The 24,973-nt window shown below is 43.1% G+C and overlaps 1 protein-coding gene across 1 annotated transcript in view; it reads right to left on the reverse strand.

Annotated features, from left to right (window-relative positions):
• The window catches only part of ITGA1 (integrin subunit alpha 1), an 85,346-nt gene extending 63,517 nt beyond the window's left edge, over positions 1-21,829 (reverse strand). Inside the window, exon 1 of the mRNA XM_069963048.1 lies at positions 21,305-21,829. Within this exon, the coding sequence (XP_069819149.1) occupies positions 21,305-21,344 (40 nt within the window). The 5' untranslated portion in view covers positions 21,345-21,829. The remainder of the gene's footprint in view (positions 1-21,304) is intronic.
• Positions 21,830-24,973: the final 3,144 nt, after the last annotated feature.

Here is a 24,973-nt window from a genome sequence, read left to right on the forward strand (position 1 = left end):
AATGTGCCCGTCATCCAGGGGTCCATATCCTCACTGCACCCCTTGTTAGATTCCTTGAGGGGTGTAGTTTCCAGAATGGGGTCACTTGTGGGGGGTTTACAGTGTTTTGGCAGCACAAGGGCTCTGTAAATGCGACATGGCGTTCATCATCCATTCTAGCCAAATCCAACCTCTAAAATCCAAATGGCGCTCCTTTCCTTCAGAGGCTTGCCCTGCACCCACATGGCGCTTTATGTCCACATGTGGGGTATTTACGGACTCGGGGGAAATTGCTCTACACATTTTGTGTTTTTTTTCTCTTTTAACCCCTTGTGAAAATGATAAATTCAAGGCTAGACCAACATTATAGTGTAAAAAATGTAATATTTCATTTTCACGCCACATTGTTCCACATTTGTGCCCGTCACCAGTGGGGTCCATATGCTCACTACACCCCTTGTTACATTCCTTGAGGGGTGTAGTTTCCATAATAGGGTCACTTGTGGGGGGTTTAACTGTCTTGGCAACACAGGGGCCTTTTGAATGCAACATGGCCCCTCGAAATCCATTCCATCCAAATCCAGCCTTCAAAAACCAAATGGCGCACCTTCCCTTTGGAGGCTTACCCTGCACCCGCATGGCGCTTTATGTCCACATGTGGGGTATTTCCGTACTCAGGGGAAATTGCTCTACACATTGTGTTTTTTTTTTATCTTTTAACCCCTTGTGAAAATGAAAAAATCAAGACAAGATCAATGATTTAGAGTAAAAATTTTAAAAAAATTACACTAAATGTTGGTCTAGCCTTGATTTTTTTTCCATTTCCACAAGGGGTTAAAAAAGAAAATGAACACAAAACGTGTAGGGTAGTTTCCCCTGAGTACGAAAATACCCCAAATGTGGACATAATGTGCCATATGGGCACAGGGCAAGTCACCAAAAGGACAGAGCGCCATTTAGAGGCTGGAATGGGGGATGGAGGCCATGTCGCAATTACAAAGCTCCTGTGCTGCCAGAACAGTAGAAACCCCCCACAAGTGACCCAATTCTGGAAATTACACCCCATAAGGAATCTAACAAGGGGTGCAGTGAGCATATGGACCCCACTAGTGATGGGCACATGTGTAGAACATGTGCCGTGAAAATAAAAAATACCATTTTTTTCATTTTCACGTCCCAAATGTGGCCGTCACCAGGGGGCCATATACCCGCTGCCCCCCTTGTTAGATTCCTTATGGGGTGTAGTTTCCAGAATGGGGTCACTTGTGGGGGGTTTCTACTGTCCTGGCCGCACAGAGGCTTTGTAATTGCATCATGGCATCCTCTAATGGGAATGGCGGCCATACCTACTTAGCTGGGGAAAAGGGACCATTCTAATTTATTTGGGGGTATTAGGCCAATTATTAGTTTATAAGGTTGAAAATGACAGGTGTCCATCAAATTCAACCTGTGTTGACCCAGAGGAAGGCAAAAAACCCTCGTGAGGCTGACGACAGTAGCCTCATCACAGGGGAAAAATTCCTTCCCAACTCCATAATGGCGATCAGAATAATCCCTGGATCAACGTGACCCCTGAAATAGGAATAAGGGACGGAATTTAGAAAATGTAGAACCCCAGTGACGTGTGGTACGCCTTGAAGCGATCCAGTATGCAGAGGCCGGGGGGATCAGGACAGGTGTCACACTGGAAAATGGTGTCCTTCCTGATCCCCCTGTTACGCCACACTCTGCACTTCTTCTGGGGTCTCCCTTTCTCCAGTGTGGGGGACGTCACCTGGAAAATGTTGTCCTGATGCGGTACGGGGTCCTTCATATCCAGAAGCGCTGGGTCCGCTCCATGGCTGCTAAATATTAGGGCGCTATTACTGCTTCTGATATTTACGGATCGTGCCGCAAGCTACAGTAGCTCAGGCAGCGAGGGACCAGAAGAGGGGGTGCTGGTATAAAAGTTATCCCCGTACAGGTGGTAACCTTTATCTAGCAGTGGGAAGATCAGTTCCCGGACGATGTCCCCACTAACTCCGAGGATGGGGGGGGGGAATGGGCATCTGGGGGCTGGATTCGGGTGTCCCTTCCTTCATACACTCTAAGGGTACGTGTACACTGCGGAATCGCGAAGGATAACCCTTTGTGCATTCCGCAGCTGGCACCCGCCGGCGGACTGATGCAGGCGCACGTCTCCGTCCGTGTCGTAGACTCCATTCTATGCACGGGCGGATTCCGCTCTCCGTCCAACGTGTTGATGGAATGATGGATGATGGAATCCGCCCATGCATAGGATAGAGTCTATGACACGGGCGGAGACGCGCGCCTGCATCAGTCCGCCGGCGGGTGCCAGCTGCGGAATGCACGAAGGGTTATCCTTTGCCATTCCGCAGTGTGCACGTACCCTAAATCTGTAAGAGTACCCTGAGGTACTCTCACAGAGTTTGTAGAATTTCACGCCATACCGTCATCTCTTATTGGGACGGTACTGGCGGAAAAGACGTGTCTGGGGGGCAGCGTACGCTACGCTACTCCCAGACACGTCACTGGATGATGAGGAGGATGAGGATGAATGGAGGAAAAAAGGACCCCCCATTCATCCTCACTGGCTGTTTCGGTGTCGGAGGCAATAATAATGTATGCGTCCGATACCGAAAACACCCTGGGGGACATCTTTATACGGGGATTGGTATATGGGGTATGTAGTGGTGTAGTGTAAAACTTTATTCAATGTAGTGTGGTGTAATGTAGTGTTTTTTTACGTGTTTTTTACAGTAAGTATACAAAAAAAACCTACGCCAAAAATGGTGTTGCTGATAAATTATCAGCACTCTTATCAGCAGACTGTGGCAGTAGGATATAAAAAAAAAACACCCTACGCCAAAAAGGAGGAGTTGCTGATTAGCAGCGCACTTTCGGGCGATAGGGTGCGGAAAATAGAAAAAAAAAAAATTGGGAAAAAAAATTTTTTTTTTACTACATTCTGAACATCCCTGTAGTGGCTGATACGTGTATTACACTTATCAGCAGCTAGGGGGCAGCAGAGTGCAAGATCCGAAAAAAGACGACGCTGGAGCCGGAAAAATACGAAAAAAGACGACGCTGGAGCCGGAAAAAGCCGATCGGGACTCACGGAAGAAGCCGAAGACCCGACAAGATGAAGAGGATGCCGGGAACCCGGAAGACGCCGATCAGGACCCCGGAACAGGTGAGTAATGTACAAATACCTGCTCTGGACCCCTCAGCTACCTAGCTGAGGGGTCCGGAGCAGGTATTTATTACTTGTGGGGACTTTGATCGCCGTGAACGGCCGGCCGTTCACGGCGATCGGGACGGTGGTACCGTGACCACCATTACTTTTTACAGTAATGGCGGTCGGTGCCGTCCTCGGACAGCACCGACCGCCATTTTTTTCCGGGTCATCGGGCCACCGATGGCCCGGAAAGGTTCCGATCGCCGCTATGGGCTTATCAGCCAATAGCGGCGATCCTCGGCATGGGGGGGTTAACAACCCTCCATGCCGACAGGGAGAGATGGCCTGCTATGTATTATAGCAGGCTATCTCCCCCGATCGGGACCCGGCCGGCAGCGGCGCCCTCTTAAAGGACCCGCGTACCGGTACGTCATGGGTCCTTAAGAGGTTAAAGGGAATGTGTCTTCAGAAAGTGACTTATTGTTTAAATATATATTTTTTCTATATTTAACTTTGTTTTAGGAATTTTTTGTAATTTTTTTTTTTTTTTTTTTTAATTTTCCATGTTTCTATCTTTATTATAAAATAATCCGGAAATCCTGCAGTTTTCATTCTCACCACTGGGTCTAAAACTAAGCTGATACTTCCTGTTGTGTCTGTAGTCATAAGACAAAACAATACAGTGACATGTGACACCAGGAGATAAAGGAGACAATTGCAGCTCCCTGTGGAATTACCTCTTCAAAAGTTCTAAAGTATGCTAAGTGGTGTTTAACATTTATCTCACGGGGAAAGAGTCTGTCTATTGTCATCCATGTCCATGAGTCTTGCTGGAAAGCATGTCGCTAAATGGAGCTGCCATATTGGCCAGGCAATATGGCAGCTCCCATAACAATGTACTAGAAATTAAAATTAAAAAAAGTCAGAAAATAAACAGATTAGAATAAGTTTAAGTATCTGACTCTAATCAAAGAAACTTTAGGTGACAAATTCCCTGTAATAAACATACAGGACTCCTTCTGACAGACACACTTTAACTCTATACCTCTGTCCATGTTAGGAACTGTCCAGAGCAGAGGTGCCAGCAAAGAGCACTGTGTCAGACTGGAAAGAATGCAACACCTCCTGCTGGACATACAGCAGCTGATTAGTATTGGAAGACTTGAGATTTTTAAGTAGGAGTTTTTTACAAATCTGTATAACTTGCTGACACTAGTTGATCTGAAAAAAAAATCTGTTGATTTTTTTTCTCTGAAGTACCACTTTAACTCATAACAGTAAGGAGGTTGATTAATATCAAAGGGTTATACAACTACATCTAGTATGGGTAACCACATCCATTAGGTCGCATTAGTATATGTGCACAAGAAAGATAATAGAAAATACAAGTAAATCTAATTCCAGAGCGAGAAACACAGAAAACGATTCATGTCAGAAATATCCCTCTATTCTAATCATGTCATAAAACCAGAAGTGCCTTCTGCTGGAATGTATCTAACCAACCAAGTCTTTGTTACCAAAAGGTTAAAAGTCTCAATGAACAAGCCCAGTAACAAAAGTCATGTTATACTCCAGAAGAACAGCTAATTCCCCAGTATACTGGGGGAACTGGAGTTCTGCTCACCGACTACGGCCCAGGATTCAATCCTTAAATAGTTGTACGAATTCTATAAATATTTGCTGCTTTGTCTTATTGTTGTATAATATACAGTTATATCAGTAACTTTTGTGTTCAATGAGTTCTATTTATTAGACACCCCAAGGGTCCACATTATAGCTATAGTATGATATATTGCTATGAGAGATGAGTGAAGAAGCTGGAAATTTGTTTCACAAACTGTGAATTTTCGGTCAAACTTGTTAAGATTCACGAACCGAATCTTAACAAATTTAATTAAAACAGCCAAAACTATAGAAGCTACAGTACTGGGACTATTACAGAAGGGCGAATTTGGTAAAGCATGTTGTTGTAAAAGTTTTAAAAATCGGAAAATTACAATAAAAAAAAGCACAATCAGCCAGTCACTCATCCAATTTCCGCCATTCTTCTCCTCTCTGTCCCTATATCCCTCTGTTAGTCTCTCCCTGCTCTGCTGTAACTGCCTGCTGCCATCCTGCTCTCTCCTCAACACACAGCTGACTGGCCACCTCCATTACCGAACCGCCTTATATAGAGGGGGAGGTGCTGACATCACAGAGGGGCCTGCAGCTGATTGGTCGGGCGCTACGGATTATGGTTAATCCCTTTCTCCTGCCCAGTGACCCTCCAGACAGCAAGTGCGGCCGCCATTTTGTTTTTTTGAGAATTTTCCCAACAAATCAGTGGGAATTCACTTCACAGAACTAAGCGAATAGACAGCGCGATTCACAGCAAATTTTGATTCACCGGATTCTCATCTCTAATTACTAGGAACATGTGCAATTTTATGTTTCATAGATCTTGGCCACAGTAAAGAACAGTCATAAAGATAGTTTCCGATGCTCTGTCCACATCCTGTTTCTTCAAGGTATTGAGGGTATATGTCAGAAAATTGCCAAAAAGTTATCTCCATATATACCCAAGTGTACTGGCAGCAGAAAGGACAGAATACAATGTACTGGTGACCACATTTGATTCATATTCCAAATATATACTGCAGCAAATGCAGCAACTTAACCAAACTTAATCACTAAATGACAAAGTTCAGTCCATTAAACTTAAAAGAGAGGTCCACGCAAATCGATTTAAAAAAAAAAAAGTGCTGGGGAGGGGGAGGATAAAATAAATAACATGCTCTTACCTCCCCTGCTCCAGTGCTGGTGGATGCTCTGGTTTCTGCCCGCTTCCTGCTCTGAGAGGCTGAGATGAAGCGTTTGCTATTAAGCGTGAAACAGTCCATTGTCAATTACCAATTGTTAACACATCCTCTTGAACTTATATGGATTAAAGTTAGTTTAGCAAAGTCCATTAGGTGAGTGCCGCAGCTCCTTTCTACACTACTTCTGGAGGTAAGAGCATGTTATTTTGTTTATCCTCCTCCCCCCAGCAATTAAAAAATTGCTTTACTCAGACTTCTCCTTTAATGGAGCCGCTGCTAGTACAGTGGAGTATACCTATATGACATAAGACCAATGTATACTATTGAAATGAATGGCAGTGCTGGGGAGGGGGAGGATAAAAGAAATAACACGCTCTTACCTCCCCTGCTCGAGTCCTGGTGGATGCCTACAGCCACTCTGGTTTCTGCCCGCTTCCTGGTCTGAGAGGCCGAGATGAAGCGTTTGCTATTAAGCGTGAAACAGTCCATTTTTAATTACCAATTGTTAACATATCCTCTTGATCTTATATGGATTAAAGTTCCTTTAGCAAAGTCCATTAGGTGACTGCAGCAGTTCCTTTCTACACTACTTCTGGAGCTAAGAGCATGTTATTTCGTTTATCCTCTTCCCCCCAGCAATTAAAAAATTGCTTTGCCCAGACTTCTCCTTTAATGGAGCCGCTGCTAGTACAGTGGAGTATACCTATATGACATAAGACCAATGTATACCATTGAAATGAATGGCAGCACTCCTTTTGGGGTTCTCTAACTTAGGGACATACATAGCCATGGCAATATCTATAGTGGGGTCCCCATCTGGCCTGTCTATTATCCTTAGTTTACATATCCACTCTGGTTGTCTATATTTTCTTTTTATTATTTTAGCTTTCATTTTTTTCTTCTTTACTAGACACAAGTGAACTGAAGTTATTATTGCCCACTGGAAACTATGGAATCACTAGGGACAGAATGGGACAACAGCCCATGGCCTAACTGAAGTAAATAGATTAACATGACACAAGGGACTAAATGGCAGATTTAAAAGCTGAATATTGTACCTCCTAGCGGGACTGTTTGTTATGGGGCCATGGTGCTAAGGGGGCAACAAAAAAAGCAAATTCTATTAAAGAAGGCATTTCTATGTTTCCATAACATCCTTTTTAGCCTTTTTACGGACGTCATTTTGGGAAGCTGTCACTTTGGGACTAAAATCTGGGCATATTCTGCACATTAGAACCATCATTTGCAAAATGCACCCGTATCTCGGAGCCAAAATTATGGACGTCCAAAAAGGCGTCCATAAAATAGGCAAAATAAGGTGTTGTAGGAACATGGCCTATAAAAGGCTATGTTCACACACACCGTTTTTAATAGAAGATCATCATTTAATGACAAATAACATCTTTTATTTTATAAAAATTCCCATCATAATACAAGTACCGGCCGCTATGATAAAATAGCTGCCGGTATTTGGCATGAAGCTGCCAAAAAAAGGTCTGTGTGTGAACATAGCCTAACTCTGTCCATGTTTGCATTGGAGCTTCCATATCATAATTCAGTGGATTTGATGGAATAATGCTGAATACGTGGCTATTCTTGTAGCAAAATTATGGTATCCTGATGGTCTCCATTGTAAAATAATAGGGTCCATCCTGCTCCAATATCTATTATATGATGGATCTGGCACCAGTTTTTATCAGTTATAAGGCCATGTTGAAGATATGAACAAAGCCTTAGGTACCTACAGTATGTACAGTCTTTTAAAGTTCCCGGAATATTCCCATAAATGCTAAATGACCACCTTATTTATTGGGGTCCTTTGGTGGGAAAAAAACTGTTTTCAAATCAACTGGTGTCAAAAAGTTATAAAGATTTACTTCTATTTAAAAATCTCAAGTCTTCCAGTTCTTATCAGCTGCTGTATGTCCTGCAGGAAGTGGTGTATTCTTTTCAGTCTGATATGATACTCTCTACTGCCACCTCTGTCTGTAACAGGAACTGCCTAGAGCAATAGAAGTTTTTTTTATGGGAAAGCTACTGCTCTGGGCAGTTCCTGTCATGGACAGAGGTGACAGCAGAGAGCACTGGGTCAGACTGAAAAGAGTACACCACTTCCTGCAGGACATACAGCAGCTGATAAGTACTGAAAGACTTGAGATTTTTAAACAAAAGGAATTTAGAGCTGCATAACTTTATGACACCAGTTGATTTAAAAACTGGAGTACCCCTTTAATGTTCTCTGAGCACTGGACAATGCAACAAGATACTAGATCAAAGCTGTCAGTCACACCCACGTATCCCCACCCTCATATCCTCACCTTGTATACATCATGTAGCACATAATCTGTCGGATTGGAAACATTTTCCAATTTATTTTTAAAACTAATATTCATCTAATAATAAATTCTGCACACTGCATGTGTTTTGTGTTTTATATGAACTTGACCCTCTCTATCATTAATACCTAAAATGAAACCAAAGCTCTGCCCGGAATGTTATCTGCGGAATGTGTCCTGCTAATAACCATCAGACCCCAAATGTCAGTTTATCCTCGTCACAAACAATTCAGCTTCCTTTAAGCCTCTGGAAATTTACAGCGTGCGGTCATCTATCCTGTTCCTGAACACTACAAGGGGGTTTTATACTAGTTATGATGCTTTATTTTGCTTTCTGAAACAAATATATATATATATATATATATATATATATATATATATATATATAAACACATATAATGTTTTAGATGCTGTAAAGGGGATTCTAATGTTGTATGCTAAAATAATGTGTAAACATTTGGTTGTCAATAAATCCTAAATTACTAATATTTTCTTAAAGGGGTAGTTTACAAAAAAAGTTTTCTTTTAAATCAACTGGTGCCAGAAAGTGACAATTTACAAGTGTAATTTACTTCTATAAAAAAAAATGTCAGCTCATCCACTACTTATCAGCTGCTGTATGTCCAGCAGGAAGTGAAGAATTCTTTGTAGTCTGGCACAGTGCTCTCTGCTGCCACCTCTGTCCATGTCAGGAACTGTCCAGAGCAGTAGCAAATCTCTATAGGAAACCTCTCCTGCTCTCCAGACAACTTAAAAATAATACCACTTCCTGTAGGACATACAGCAGCTGATAAGTATTGGAAAACTTAAGATTTTTTTAACAGAAGTAAATTACAAATCTCTGACACTTTGTATAATCAGCTGATCTGAAAGAATTTTTCTTTGGGTGAACAATAAATTTAACCCCCTTCAGGGCCAGGGACGTGACTTTACGTCCATTTCTGTTGTGCAGTCTCCCTTTTGGACTTACAGTTACATCAGTGTTAGCCAGGAACCTGCTGCAACTGTCAGGAGCCGCGCTCAGATCTTGCCAGTTACCCCTATAGATGGTGCGGATTGCAGCAGTGATTGCAGAGTCCCGATGGTAGCAATAACAACCATCGGCCTACAGTGTCATAGCTTCGGAAGCCAATCAGACTCTGCCCTAAGGCTGATCAACTTTTTGAATACAGAATAAGGCTTTTTTGCCTAATAAAACCTATTACAGAGTTTCTTACAATCGCTTGTACTATTGATCTATTATAAGTAGTGTTGAGCAGAGATGCCAGCCTATTGCCTATGGCTGTGTCCATGTTTTCCAGGACTTTCTAGCTTAGCATGCAACTTCTGCAGCAATGGGGAGTAAAATGTCGAGTGAATGTTTGGGCTTGGAGAACAGTTCGGCATCTCCGCTCAACCCTAGGGATAACAGGGAGGTGAAACTCGCTTGTTCTCCCAATCGGTGGTGGTCTCAGCAGTGAGTCCCCAACAAATCAAAATGTTTTACAAGGATTTTTTAATCACAGATCTGACACATTATGCTAAATGACAAACACAGCTCGAATACTCTAATTGGCTCAGCAATACTTGTTCCTTCCAGCAACTGGAATTTATTCTGTCCTTAAAGGGGATCTCCAGCGATTTTTACTTCTGTTTAAAATTTTTGAGTCTTCCAGTATGAATCAGCTGCTGTATGTCCTGCAGGAAGAGGTGTATTTTTTCCAGTCTGACACAGTGCTCTCTGCTGCCACCTCTGTCCGTGTCAGGAACTGTCCAGAGCAGTAGCAAATCCCCATAGAAAACCCGTCCTGCTCTGGACAGTTCCTGACATGGACAGGGGTGGCAGCAGAGAGCACAGTGTCAGACTGGAAAAAATACACCACTTCCTGCAGGACATACAGCAGCTAATCAGTACTGGAAGATTGGAGATTTTTAAATAGAAGTACATTACAAATCTATATAAAGGTATGGTACCATTTGATAAAAAAATAAATATATATATATATATATATATATATATATATATATATATATATACAGTGGTACCTTGGTTTAAGAGTAACTTGGATTGAAAGCATTTTGCAAGTAGAGCTCACAGTTTTTCTAAATTGTAAGAGCTCCCTGTACTGGGTGGGAGTCGGGGAGGAACATGGTCTGTATAGCGGGGTCTACAGCCCAGGAAGTCTCCCTCACCTTCAAATCATAGCAGATCCACTTCAGGCTGGGGCTTGTATCAGGGGACAGGACTGTGGAGGTAATCTCGCCATAGCTATAACTCACTCTCTACAGAGAGTGCTACTGTACTGTGCTCACCCTATGCCCTGCTCATTCCTTCACACTCAGCCATTCACACTGCCAGGGGCGTAGCTAATGACTTCTGGGCCCTGAGGTCAACTTAGCCCCCCCCCTTCCTCGACCAAGTGATGCTATTGGTATATATATATATATATATATATATATATATATGTACATTTATATAAAAAAATATATATATACACTGTATATATATATATATATATATATATATATATATATATATATATATATATATATACATATATATATATATATATATATATATATATATATATATACACACCAAGACAGATATTGCCATTAACACCAGCATATAAGGAAGATAGGAAGAGAAAATGTTATCACCATACATATTACCGCCATATTGTTACTGACCAAATCCTGTATACTAAGACCAATAAAACACAGTACCAGATAGCAAGTAACAAATAATTCCACCACATACTGACTAACACCACCACTGCTACTGACTAATACCCCCACATACTGACTAATACCACCACATACTGATTAACACAACCACATACTGACTAACACCAACGCTGTTACTAACACCACCACATACTGACTGACACCACCGCTGCTACTGACTATTACCACCACCTACTAACACCACCACTGCTACTGAATAACATCCACTGTACACGTATCACCGCATCCAGTCATATAAAGGTGGACGCAGCTCCACACAGGTTCTGTACACCATATACATTACAGTGCTGTTATATCAGGTCGTCTTCTCTGATTGGAGTTCTTCCATTTTCATCTTCTCCTCCATCTGCCCTGGGCCATCATAAGAACTTCTCCGAACCACGAATCCACAGAATCTGCCAGACAGACATATTAGGCTCCTCACACTGACACCATCCTCATCTCTCTACAAACTGCATATTTGTATTGGCCCCTTTATGCCCTGATTATGCCCTCATGGGTAGGTTGACTCTATGTGACCTCCTTATAGTGTATTCCCTATATGTAGCCTCCTTATAGATGGTCCCCCTCTGTGTATCCCCCTTATAGTATATGCCCCCTACTATGTAGCCACCTTATAGATGCCCCCTCTGTGTATCCCCCCTTATAGATGGCCCCCTCTCCCCCTATGTTGCCCCACTTATAGATGGCCCCCTCTCCCCACCTTATAGATGCCCCCCTTATAGATGGCCCCTTGTCCCACTATATATTGCCCCCTATAGATAGCCTCCTCTCCCCCCTTATAGATGCCCCCTCTCCCACCCTCCTATAGATGGCCCCCTCTCCTATAGATGGCCCCTTCCCCCTTATAGATGGCCCCCTTCTATAGATGGCCCACTCTCACCCCTCCTTATATAGATGGTCCCCTCCTCCCACCTTATAAATGGTCCCCTCTCCCCCCCTTATAGATGGTCCCCCTCCCCCCCTTATAGATGTTCCCCTCCCCCCTTATAGATGGTCCCCCTCCCCCCTTATAGATGGTCCCCTCCCCACTTATAGATGGTTACCTCTCCCCCACCTTACAGATGGTCCCCCTCTTCTCCCCCTTATAGATGGTTCCCTCCCCACCCTTATACATGGTCCCCTCCCCCCCTTATAGATGGTCTCCTCTGACCTCCCTTATAGATGGTCCCCTCTCTTGCCCCCCTTTATAGATGGCCACCTCTCCCCCGCCTTTATAAATGCCCCCCCCCCTCCTATAGATAGCCCCCTCTTTCCCTTATGAAAACAAATAATAAAAAAAATAAATAAAAAAAACACACACAACTCACCTAACAACGCGCTCCCCCAGTGATCCTCTTCTTCTTCAGCCTCCGTCTGTCCCCAGATCATGCGCTGCTGCCAGGGGTGTCATGTCCTATCCCCAGTCGCGTGCGCATCATAGAACTCTATGAAGCGTGCGATGCCGGGGATAGGACGCAACACCCCCGGCAGCAGCGCATGATCCGGGGACAGGCGGAGGTGGCCTCTTGTGACCGCAAGCAACACAATGCTTGCGGTCACAAGAGTGATTGATGAGGGGGGCCTCAGGGGCCCTGCGGCCCCCACGGGCCCCCCTTGTGGCGGGCCGGGTCGCGGCGGCAACCGCTGAGACCCTGGTAGTTACGCCGCTGCACACTGCTATATAAAGAAGCTTCTATCACTGTCCTCCTGCACAGCTCTGTGATTCTCACTTTCTGATTGGTCAATGCTGAACACACACCCCTTTCCCATTGCTGTCATGTGAGCACACAGACCTCTGACAGCAGCCCTGCTTCTCTCTTCCAGCCTGTTGTACTACACTACTGCATTATGGGGATCTACAGTTTCATCCCGTATCTACAAATTGTGTACTATACATTATACTCCACATGCTGATTGCTATACTGTACAGTAACTTATAATATCACATATTCTGCTGTTTCTGAATGTTTGTTTCATCTGTTCTACATGTTATTCAGAATAAAAATCATTATTTTTGGGTGTGGAACCAACTGTCTGCATTTCAGTGATTTCTTATGGGAAATTTTGCTTTGGTTTAAGAGTGATTTGGATTACAAGCGCGGTCCTGGAACGAATTATGCTCGTAATCCAAGGCCCCATTGTATATATATTTTTCCCCTGAGTTCCCCTTTAACTAGAGAATCTCTAGATAAAGTTCGTTCAACTTCTTTATCAGTCGGTTGTTGCTTTGCACAGGAAGCGTGTCATCCGCTTCCACTGCCTGTAAAGTTTCTTTTGTTTCCAACTTTTCCCAGATTAGTAAACTCTCACCCAAAGTAGCCAGGAGAATCTGAGCCAGAACAGACATAGATACGATCAGCGGCAGAGGCCATTACACGCTGGCAAATGTCCTTCACTAACTTTCATATCCTCAAGTGGAAGCAGAACAATGCTCACTTACTACAGACAAAAGAGACAAAGCGGAGCTCTAATGTGACTCCCCTGTCACCATTCATTACGATAGGTCCTGGCAGCAAACACTGCAGCTTCTTACACATTTATCCTAAGGAGGAAAGAGGTCTTGTAATTTTTTTTTTCTTTTTATGTTGATGTGGTTTTATTATTGTATTGTCTAGACAACTGTAGCAAACCCGCAGCTGTGAGACTATTGTGTAACTGTCAGTATCTTTTTTTTTTAATTGCAAAATTTAAGCATTTTTTTACAGAAAGAAGGGACCAGAATATATGAATACAATACATTGTAAAATTGCTTAAAGGGGTACTTTGGGGAATTTTTTTTTAAACTCAACTCGTGCCAGAAAGTTTTAAAGATGTGTAAATTACTTCTATTCTAAATTAAGTCTTCCAGTACTTATCAGCTTCTGTATGTCCTGCTGGAAGTGGTGTATTTTTTCCAGTCTAACACAGTGCTCCCTGATGCCACCTCTGTTCATGTCAGGAACTGTACAGAGCAGAAGTAAATCCCCATAAAAATCCCCTCCTGCTCTGGACAGAGGTGGCAGAAGAGAGCACTGTGTAAGACTGGACAAAATACACAGCAGTTGATCACAAAAAAAAATAAAAAAAATCTGGAGTACGCCTTTCAAATTGAAGTCTATGGAATCATGGTCGGAGTGTATACACTCTGTATACACTCCGGCCGGGATTCCTTGCGGCTTCACAAAAAACTGACATGTCAGTTTTGTGCGGCCACTATTCATTGAATAGCGGCTGCACAAAACTGTGCAGACAATGTTAAGTGCACCACTGGTGGCTGTTGGCGGAGAGGGGGTTGGTGCGGACTGGCAGCTGTTTCTGGAAGAATTAGTGCTGGTTGGGAGTCTGATGCGGCTGACAGCAGCCAAGAGGTGAAGGAGTTGGGCTAGTGCAGGATGGTGAGTGTTCAGGGGGTAGGGCCAGCAGCTGTCTGGGGGGGGGGGGAGGAGAGATGGGGGAGCTTGGTGCAGGTTTGAAGATGTCCAGGATGGAGAGGTACTGGTGTGAGCTGTACCATGGAGATAGGTCACGATTTGCTGATGTGGGCCCCCCTACTGCACAGGCCCTGTAGCAGCTGCGTGGTCTGCCTCCATGGTACCTACGCCAGTGTCTATATCTCATGTCTAGTGGAACTAGGTTCCAGGTAAGTATAGTTTATCACCAGAGATGAAAGGTCACTATAGGTAAGACTTCTTACATTGTGCTGATCCTGCTCTCTATAACTCACATGCATACTGGATTTAGCACAAAGCTAAAATAGCAAAATGCTCTAAAAATATGATTTTTAGTTTTTATCCAAATATTTTTAGATGAAACAAGAGTCCTGTTAATCTGGAGCAGAGCAGGATGTGCAATGTCATTCCTGGAGAATTTCAGATAAAACGCTGAACCCTTCAACTGTTCGTCTGCTCAATGGCAGGATATGGAGCGGTGCAAACAGCTCAGCCATATCTCAGGGAGGATTTGGGATTGTTATTACAGAGATACTGTCGTTTTATGGCAGTGCTGCATTTCTTTGCAATATGAAGATTCTCTTGCCTTTAAATGGTCATTTATGTCACTGAGTCCATTCCTCTGTTCTCTATGCTATTAGGTTGTACACTGATAAACACCAGATAGGGATAGTTAGTAAATACACTTCATAGGAAATAGCGGAACTACTTTAATTCTGCTTTTTTTTGTACTTTTATGAGGGTCCTTTGGGTTCATTGAGATGTTGAAACACATATGGATATGGAACAATATGGAATTGCGAGAGGCAGGGCGGGGGTCTCTAGAATGGCACCCTGACTCCTTTCTTTTAAATTGATCTATGTGACCTACCTCTCCATTCATTCTCTATGGAGCTGACTACAGCACTTAGATAACTCCAGTATTCTCTATAACTAGTGAAAACAAAGAAGTCAGGGGGCCATTCTAGAGATCCAGACATACAATGCATATAAGATTGAATATATTTTTAAATTCATTCATTTATTGCATATATGAATGGGGAATAGAGACAATGGAATGGCTCCAAATTCAGCTCCAAATGGAGTGGTCATCTGCTGAATCCCTGGAGCCTGTCATTGGGCCAACATTGCATTCTAGAATTGACCCAGCAAGGACTGCTGTAAGATTTCAGCTTTAGGCTATGTTCACACTACGTTGGAGACCGGCCGTAACTACCAGCCCGAAGCTCCCCACACAACTACCAACCCCAGCCCCCAAAACAACTACAGACCCCCCACACAACTACCACCCCAAGCCCCCAAAACAACTAATACCCCAAGCCCCAACACAACTACCACCCCCAGCTCCCCACACAACTACCACCCCCCAGCTCCCCACACAACTACCACCCCCAACTCCCCACACAACTAACACCACCAGCCCCCCTGTGTAGCAGAAAAACTGAAAAAAAAAGGATACTCACCTCTCACAAGGTTAATCAGCAGCACCTTTCTCCTCCTGGTCCCAGAAGTGGCTATTTCCACATACAGGGAGCTCCCTGCCCCCGAAGCTCCTATATCCAGCTCCGCTGCGCTGCACTCTCTTCACTCCTGCCTGTCCCTGACATGTGACGTCAGCAGCTGCAGCGTGGGGAAGATAACAGGAGAGAACAGTGCAGCTGCCGCAGAGCTGGAGATAGGAGCTTCGGGGGAAGGTAGCTGAGTGAGTGTGAGGCTGGCTTTCAAAGTGACAGAGCGTCTCTGAATCTGACACTGTCAGCGGCCACTGACAGATCTGCTGACAGTGTCAGATAGATTCAGTTGCAGTCCCGGAGTGCTCCCCCTGCTGGCCAGGAGTGAGGCACAGGTTGCACACCCCAAAGGCCGGCCCTGACTACAATTTCCATCATGCCTGGACAGCCAAAGCTAAAGCTTTGGCTGTCCAGGCATGATGGGAGTTGTAGTTTTGCAACAGCTGGAGGGCCAAAGGTTCTCTACCCCTGTTGTAGAGAGTTCAGGAAACCTTTGAGGACGTAGCAGCAAGGGAAGTGAAGCCGGCCCTAGCTTGTGGAATGTGTTACACTTATCTATCAATGCGGTAAACAGTTTGAAGTTGTGGACTGTTTTATTTGTGAAGATATGCACACAAGCTCTCAGGAAAAATGTCAGCAGATGAATCTTTTAATATTAACATTCCTCCAATGTTTTGTAATATTCATTATCTAGTGCCAGACATCGAAGAACATCCAACTGCAAAATATGGGGGGGGGGGGGGGGGTCTGAGTTTTTATAAAATAAATACATACAATTCTTACTATATAATGATTATTTAGTTTAGTTAAATTGTGTTGTGAGCCTTCTAAATTTCTCCTGGGTTCATGAATATTCACTTGCAGATCCTCCCCTGCCTGTCCCTATCACAATACATAAGCTCAGCTTCCCTGCCATACTAATAGCTGATTGGTCGATCACAATCAGTTTTTCTGCTGAGCAATGTTAATCATGTCTGAAAAGTCTGGAAAAAAACAAACAAACAAAAAAAACATTGCGGCTTAAAATGTAGTGTTATTTAAATTTGGAGAAAAACGGCTTTTATTTCTAAAATATACTTTATTTTATATCTGTATACTTTGTATCATAGATTCCTAAAGGTATTGGTATCAAATGATAGTAAATTCTAAAGATTACATAAGTAATCCATTGAAGGGATTTACAGCAAGTATTCAAAATCCCTACAGCACCTCCTCAGGAAAAATAATTATTTTTTTTGCCTGTTTTCTATATGAAATGCAATGCTATACATTTGGCCACTAGGTGTCTCACTTACTGGTAAACTGCAGTTAAAGCGACTCTGTACCCGCAATCTGTCCCCCCCCCAAACCGCTTGTACCTTCGGATAGCTGCTTTTACCCCAAGATCTATCCTGTGGTCCGTTCGGCAGGTGATGCAGTAAACTTGCAGCCCTGTGCCCAACGGCCGGAGCTTAGAGAATTTGTGCCCTAACTTTGCACCACCCCTCCGTCCCTCCTTCCCACCCTCTTCATCATTAGGAATGCCACTGGAACATTTTTTCCTTTCTGAACATTGCACAGGTGCCTTAGCGATCCAGCCCATGTTCAGTATTCACACAGGTGGGGGAATAGGAGGCAATCTGCCTGGAGCATTCCTAATGATGAGGAGGGCGGGGAGGAGGGACAAAGAGGGTGTGCCAGCCTAATGCATACACAATAGGACACGCCTGTTGGGCACGGGGCTGCCAGTTTAAAAGTTGTTTTTTAGGACAATAACTGCATCACCTGCCGAACGGACCACAGGACAGATCTTGGATTAAAAGCAGCTATCTTAAGGTACAAGGGGTTTGGGGAGGGCAGATTGTGGGTACAGAGTCGCTTTAAGACTCCATCACTAAGGCCATTGGGTCTTTAGTAACAGCAAAAAAAAAAGACCAAATGCAGGAAGTGATGTCATCTGGCCCAGGGAAGAGGAATGATCATTTGACAGGGGGTGCAGATGAATAAACAAACTGCTTAAAAAGTCTGTTCACCTTCTCAGACTGAAATACAGAGGCATAAACAGCACAATGAGACACTAAACAGGCCACTGGAGCAGCAAAGTTAAAATAAAAAATGACAACCTACATAATGCAAGCATTGAGTGTATATTTGCTGTTTTATTTTTTGTCATGACAGGTACACTTTAAAAGGAAACAAATTGGCCCAATTGGGCTGATATGGTTCCTGGGAGCACTGTATACAGCTCCTGAGCAGCTGTAAACCGGAGAAAAAGAGGTTTTATTACCGGGCAGAGGCAGGGAGGTAGTCATCTGGGTGGTAGTCATCTAGTCACCGCTCTCTGCCTTAGAGGCTCGTTACTGGCATAGAGGCCTGTTACCTCGACGGCCATTGGAACAGGCCGGCCTAAAGGTCTAGGCCCCACCCCCTCTAAGTCAGCCCACACCAATGGCCTATGCAACGATGCTTTCATGGAGGGGCGGGGCTAACAGGGCACTGTGGGCGGGACTAAGTGGTGCTTCGGTCAAGAAGCCCCGCCCAGGCAGTACAATCCGCAGATGATAAGAGACTCACTTTTTACTGGAACAAACTCCATGATGTATGATACAAAATAAGGCATGAAAACTGCAAAATTTACCCCTTACACCTGTGTACAGAAGTCATAATGCACAAAGAGGGTGACAGTGTCACTTTAATCTAATATTACTGATTGAACTTTACGTTCTCTCTCCTTTGCTGAAATGTACTATGAATGTGCCTAGTACAGTCTAATGATTCAATACATAGTGGCCACTCTTTTATCATACATGCCAGAATTTCTGAAATTATTCTAATAATTGAACAGGATCCAAAACTGTAAAAAAAAAAAAAAAGAAAAAAAAAGTTTTCCTTACTTGGAGAAAACAGTAAGATCAATAAACATAAAACTAGAAGCTTGATTTATCCATACTTGATCTCATACTGGGGCCAGCATTAGTCTGCTGTACAGTGATTATACACAACATACAGTACTGAGAGAGCCATTACTTTGTATGAGATACCTTAAAAAATGTAAAGAAATGCAGCATGCAAATTTGATACCACTGCAGTCCAATCTGGTCTGCAGGCAGCAAGTTATTGAGCAGGAGGAGTTGAGCAAATTTATTTTGTCCTGCAGGAAAATGCACAAATAGCTGTCAATCACTTAGTAGGGCCACCCACTTGACTACTTAGCTTAAAATGAGCAGATGTCAAGTGGGCGGTCCTATTAAATAATTGTCAGCTATCTGTTTATAAGTGTGGATTTGTCTCTGAGTTGGACCACCCACTTAACTACTCATGGAACACCTTTTCCCACAAAACTAAATATCAACCTGCTCAGTTCCTCCTGCTCCATAACATGCTGTATCCTTAAGACTTCCCTCAGACACAAATTTTAAATTGCAACTTTTTACTGCTTTTTGGCATTTTTTTGTGTATATTAGTATAGGCGGTCTATGAGGCCACATGAACTGATGGCCTTAGGGTACCACCCCCTGTGGTTAGAAGTGGGGGTGTGCTTGTCCCTTAAACTGCAAGTGCTCATTATGAGTGCACACAGTTAAATAATGGTGCACTGTGATTGACAGAGTGAAAATCCATTGGCTCCCTGCCCTGTCAATCATGCTTGGCAACATTATGCCCCCGGCGTCCACAAGAGGCCACTCCTTTCCTCACCTCTTTGGTGCACAAATGGTATCAGCCGTGTGCTCAAATATACAGCTTTTTTAAAATTACACAGGGGGATGACTACATGGGTGAGTTGGGGCAATCTACAGGGGGAATACTCATGTGCAATGCCTGTTTAGGGATTACCTACAGTGGGATAGTTACATGGGGAGGCTGCCTACTTGGGATTACATACAGAGGGATGCCTACATCAGGAGGGCTTCCTACTGGGGTGTTACCTACCGGGGATGCCTACATAGGGGGCTATTCACAGGGGAATGTCTACATAGGGGGCTAGTTACAGAGGGATGTCTACATGAAGGAGGTTATAGGGGGGTGCCTACATGGGAAGGCTACCTACAGGGGGATTACCTCCTAAAGGGATATTACTTTCTGGGGGGTCAACTTCCAGGGGGACTACCTACAGGGAGAATGTGTAAATAGGTAAAAAATTGCCTCTTTTTGCAAAAGCAGGTGGTAAATAATGAACTTGTTCATTTAATTGTATTCAATTACGGTCATTACTCTATACAGTGTTTGCACTCTTGGCCAATTCTCTATTGGCTTCATTAGAGCGCCTTATTGCATTGAAAATAGGCCCACTTTTTGGTATTATTTTACTGTGTATACTGTGCATGAACAAAGGGTATGTTCACACACAGTAAAATAAAACCAAAATGGCATTATTTTACTATGTGGAAACATAGTCTTAGGCTATGTTCACACACATAGTATTTCCTCCAGTATGTTGGTTGGCATTTTTTCAACCAAAACCAGGAGTGGGTTGAAAACACAGAAACTGTGCACATCTTTCCATTAAAATTTTGCCTTGTGAGTTCCACTCCTGATTTTGGTTGAACAAATACTGACTAAAAAACTGATGGAAATACTGTGTGTGAACTAAGCCTTAAAGTAATTTTGTCATAAAAAAACCTTTTTGATTAGTTGGGGCATAAGTGTTAGGATTCCCAACGATCTTTAGATACAGCCAGGAAAAGCGCGCTTCAACTCTGCATTCAATCTGTCTCATTGCAGGAGACATGCTACATTATAAGGCCATGATCACACAAAAGAATAAACAATGGCTGATTTGGCACTCAAAACAACAACCATTCTTTTGAGTATCAAACAGAGGCCGTTGTTTTAAATTAAAATTGCATTGAAGTCTATGGACAATGGCCAGAAATAATTGACATGATCATTATTTTTGTGTAAAACAACGGCCGTTGTTTCCATTGACTTCAATGCAAATCATTGCATTATGAAAACAATGGCCGTAAATTGAAAACAACGGCTGTTATTTTCATAAAAAGTACGTTGTGTGAACATAGCCTAAGTCTAAGCATGGCTATGTGAGATCAGTGGAGGTTTCAGCTCTGAGGTCCCAACTGGTCAAAACTTAATTTTTTAAAATGACAGTGATGCTTTAAGCAAATCTGACAGGTCCATGTACATGTATGGATACATTTGTTGAATATGGAATTGGGGAAAAAACTGACTATAAATTCTGCTAAAGTATTATATAGGACTGTAAGTAAACCAACTTAGTTGGTGTATATTTTGCAGAAATGATCCAGCCCCAAAGAGATAAATAAATTCAGCTGTATTTGTAGATGTATTTGTATCTTCTTAACCATGTAGATAAGGAACAACGTTACAGTTACATAGAGATAAAAAAAAAACCCTAATGGTCTCTTACCTGTCAGAAGACAGAAGTGCACAGCTGGGCTGCAGCACATTGTCTCGCCCTTGTGTCCAGCAGCTGACGTTCCTGTAGGCAGCGATACTCTCAGAGATTGTAAATGTACGAGTCCTCGAAAACTTCCTAAAGAAATATTTTCAGGCAGAAAGATGGATCATGCACGGCCATCTGCTCACATTTCCAAAGACATCGATCTGCGAACATCACTGTGGGAAAATGTGCTTGAGCTTTACAAGCAGTCCCACCAGACTCCAATAATTCAGCACAGTGAGACCGGCCACTAGGAGAAAGCTGAGGTCTGTCCAAAAAAAAAAAAAATAATATTGTTTTTTTTTTATTCTTTTCCTCTCTCTCGTACGTTATTTCCTGGTCTTGCAAACGAAAGAAGAAATCAAAAGAGGAAACATTCTTCTGGTGAATAAGACAGCGGTTACAACCTAAATATACAACTGTAGACTGTCAGAGCAGATCAAACAATCCATAGTCCTCACTGCACAAACCCAGAAGACATTTCCTGTTTGCATCTGGGGGAGTAGACCACATTCAGTGCTCTCGGCCCCTTTTCTGGCAGGCAAAAATGAAAAAAAAAATTGTTAAGAAGTTTATTAACCTTTATGAATTAACAAGTAGTCCCATCACATGAGCTTATACTAGGATGTACTAATATAGTCAGGTCTGCGCTGGTTTACAGTGAGGATAAACTCTCTGGAACATCTGTACTTTCTATAATAAATGATACGGCTATATTGAGCCTGCACACTTAGGATTGCAGTAGCTGGCACGCTACCGGCCGTTAGTTTCTAGGTTACATTACTTTTAGTTTATGATCTGTTGATAATAATTAAGTCTGTGCACGCTCCTCAGAAAATACTTAGACTCCGGCATTGTAATCCCTAGCTTCCTCTTTCCTTGAAATTTTACAAATTGATAGATCTACTTTTATAAATTAAAGTTTAGTTTTTTTTACAGAGAAAAAACATTACTTCCTTGGGTTGTCCTCTATGGTGAATCTCCTGTGTATACATATATTATTTAACTGTTTCCTAGTTATACCCAGGGGTGGGATCCGGACGATTTTCTCTGCTTGTCGCAAACCTTATGTTAAAATAACAGGTGGTTTAGAGAACTTGGAAGATGCAGGATTCAGTGCTGTTACCCTCAATATAATTCTAATCAATTCAAGTCAGTTGTGTAGGAGAGGGATATTAGGGTAAATAGAGCTAATAACACTGGGGATTACACATTTGTGCCACCTCTCTCCCTCCACTGGAACCGGCCTTTGGCTCCGTTCACACGGAGCAAAACTGGCGGAATTCTCCGCAGGGGAATCCTGCCAGCCTCCCTGTCATAATGACAGGGAGGCTGGTGGGATTCCGCGGCAGAGAATTCCGCCAGTTTTGCTCCTAAAGGGAAACTGACAGCACGGATATGCAGTTTCCAGTTACCTCCTAAGTGGACATCTCATACCTTTTACTTGTTTCTGTGATCCAGCATCTTAAAAAAGAATTCAGGTTGAAGATGTCATTGAGGCGGGTCTGTGACACTGTCTGTGCCTGCCCCTCTCTCGGCCCACCGCTCTGTCTTCAGGTCTCCCCTGCCTCCTCCAGAAAGATTGACATTGAAATCCAGCACAGCCGAAAATGAGCCTGCAGTCAGTGATATGGGTGCCATTAGTTTCTACTATTTCCCATTCCATTAAATTATAAAGGGCACAGTAGAACTGTGCAATTGTGGAGTGCACAGTCACACAGTAACATTGTAGGGAGGAAGTGGGCATACTGGGAGTAAAATTTTGAGGGAAACCCTTTCACAATAAAATTTTATGGAGAGAGAGCACAGTGACTGTAAAATTTTGAGAGATACAGTAATTTTTTAAGGGGTTGGGCTCACCATATCAGAGTACAGTTTAGGAAAGACACAGTGACATTTATGGGGCCAAGTATCTAAAATTTAGGGGGCCCAGTGGCAAAATAACTTTTATGAAGGTTACAGCAGTGGAGTATCTAACATGTGGGAGATTGCAGTGGTACATCTAACATTAAAGGGGTACTCGGGAGAAACAAAATGTTTACAAATCAATTGGTATCAGAAAGTTATACAAATTTTTTTTAATTACATCAATTTAAAAATTCCACTATTTATCAGCTGCTCTGTGTCCTGCAGGAAGATGTGTATTCTGATAGACATCTAATAGATGCCTGAAAGAGTGCTCTCTGCTGCCACCTCTGTACATAACAGGAGCTGTCCAAAGTACTAGCAAATCTCTATTAAAAAAAACAAACATCTTCTGCTCTGGACAGTTCCTGTCACAGGCAGAGGAGGCAGCAGAGAGCTCTTCCACTTGCTGTAGGACATACAGCAGCTGATAAGTACTGGAAGACCTGAGATCATTAAATAGAAGTCATATACAATTCTGTACAACTTTCTGACACCAGTTCATTTATAAACATTCATTTTTACTGGAGTACCAGTTTAATTCGGGCACAGTATATAAGAAACATGGGAGCAAAGTACATATTAAAATGTATTTTAGGGGGCTTGGTGAGTATTATAATCATACCTCCCAACTTTTGCTGAGAGGAAAGAGGGACAGTTACGGCAATGCACCGCGCCCCCTATAGCCACGCCCCCCATAACCATGCCCCCATAGCCACACCCTCATATCCACGTCACCTATTACCATTATATAAAAAACAAAAATATCACCACATCATGACTTATACCCCCCATACCATTACTACATAACATCCACTATACAAAGACCAGTATCTCCCCATACACTGACCCATATGGAGGTAGATACAAATGCTGCACAGGCTCCTTACACCACATACATGATTAAAGTACAGCTACAGTCAGTGACTCACAGGGGGCATCTTCTCTGATCGGAATTGCTCACTTTTTCTCTTCTTCTCCATCTGGTACAGTCCATCATGAAAACCACTCCGGGCAATGCCTCATCCCTGAAGAATCTGGCAGACAAATATTTTAGGCTTTTTGCTTTTGCACCATCCTCACCATCTATACTAAGTCCCCATCTATATTGCTCTGCACTGTAACAGTGCTCACTCTATGCCACCCTGTAGTGTTTAGGCCTACTGTGGACCCTCAAATAGTACTTAGGCCCCTCTGTGCCCTCATATAGAAGATACACCACCTATGTGCCCTCTTATAGTAGTAAGACCCCTCTGTGCCCTCATATAGTAGATACCCCACCTCTGTGCCCTCATATAGTATATACGCCACCTCTGTGCCCTCATATAGTAGATACATCCCCTCTGTGCCCTCATATAGTATATACACCCCCTCTGTGCCCTCATATAGTAGATACACCCCCTCTGTGCCCTCATATAGTAGATACACCCCCTCTGTGCTCTCATGTAGTAGATACCCCCCACCCTCTGTGCCCTCATATAGTAGATAAACCACCTCTGTGCCCTCATATAGTAGATACCCCACCTCTGTGCCCCCATATAGTAGATAAGCCACCTCTGTGCCCTCATATAGTAGATACACCACCTCTGTGCCCTCATATAGTAGATAAACCACCTCTGTGCCCTCATATAGTAGATACCCCACCTCTGTGCCCTCATATAGTAGATACACCCCCTCTGTGCCCTCATATAGTAGATACACCCCCTCTGTGCCCTCATATAGTAGATAAAC

This window comes from Dendropsophus ebraccatus, chromosome 3 (assembly GCF_027789765.1).
Source record: "Dendropsophus ebraccatus isolate aDenEbr1 chromosome 3, aDenEbr1.pat, whole genome shotgun sequence".
Classification (NCBI taxonomy): Eukaryota; Metazoa; Chordata; class Amphibia; order Anura; family Hylidae; genus Dendropsophus; species Dendropsophus ebraccatus.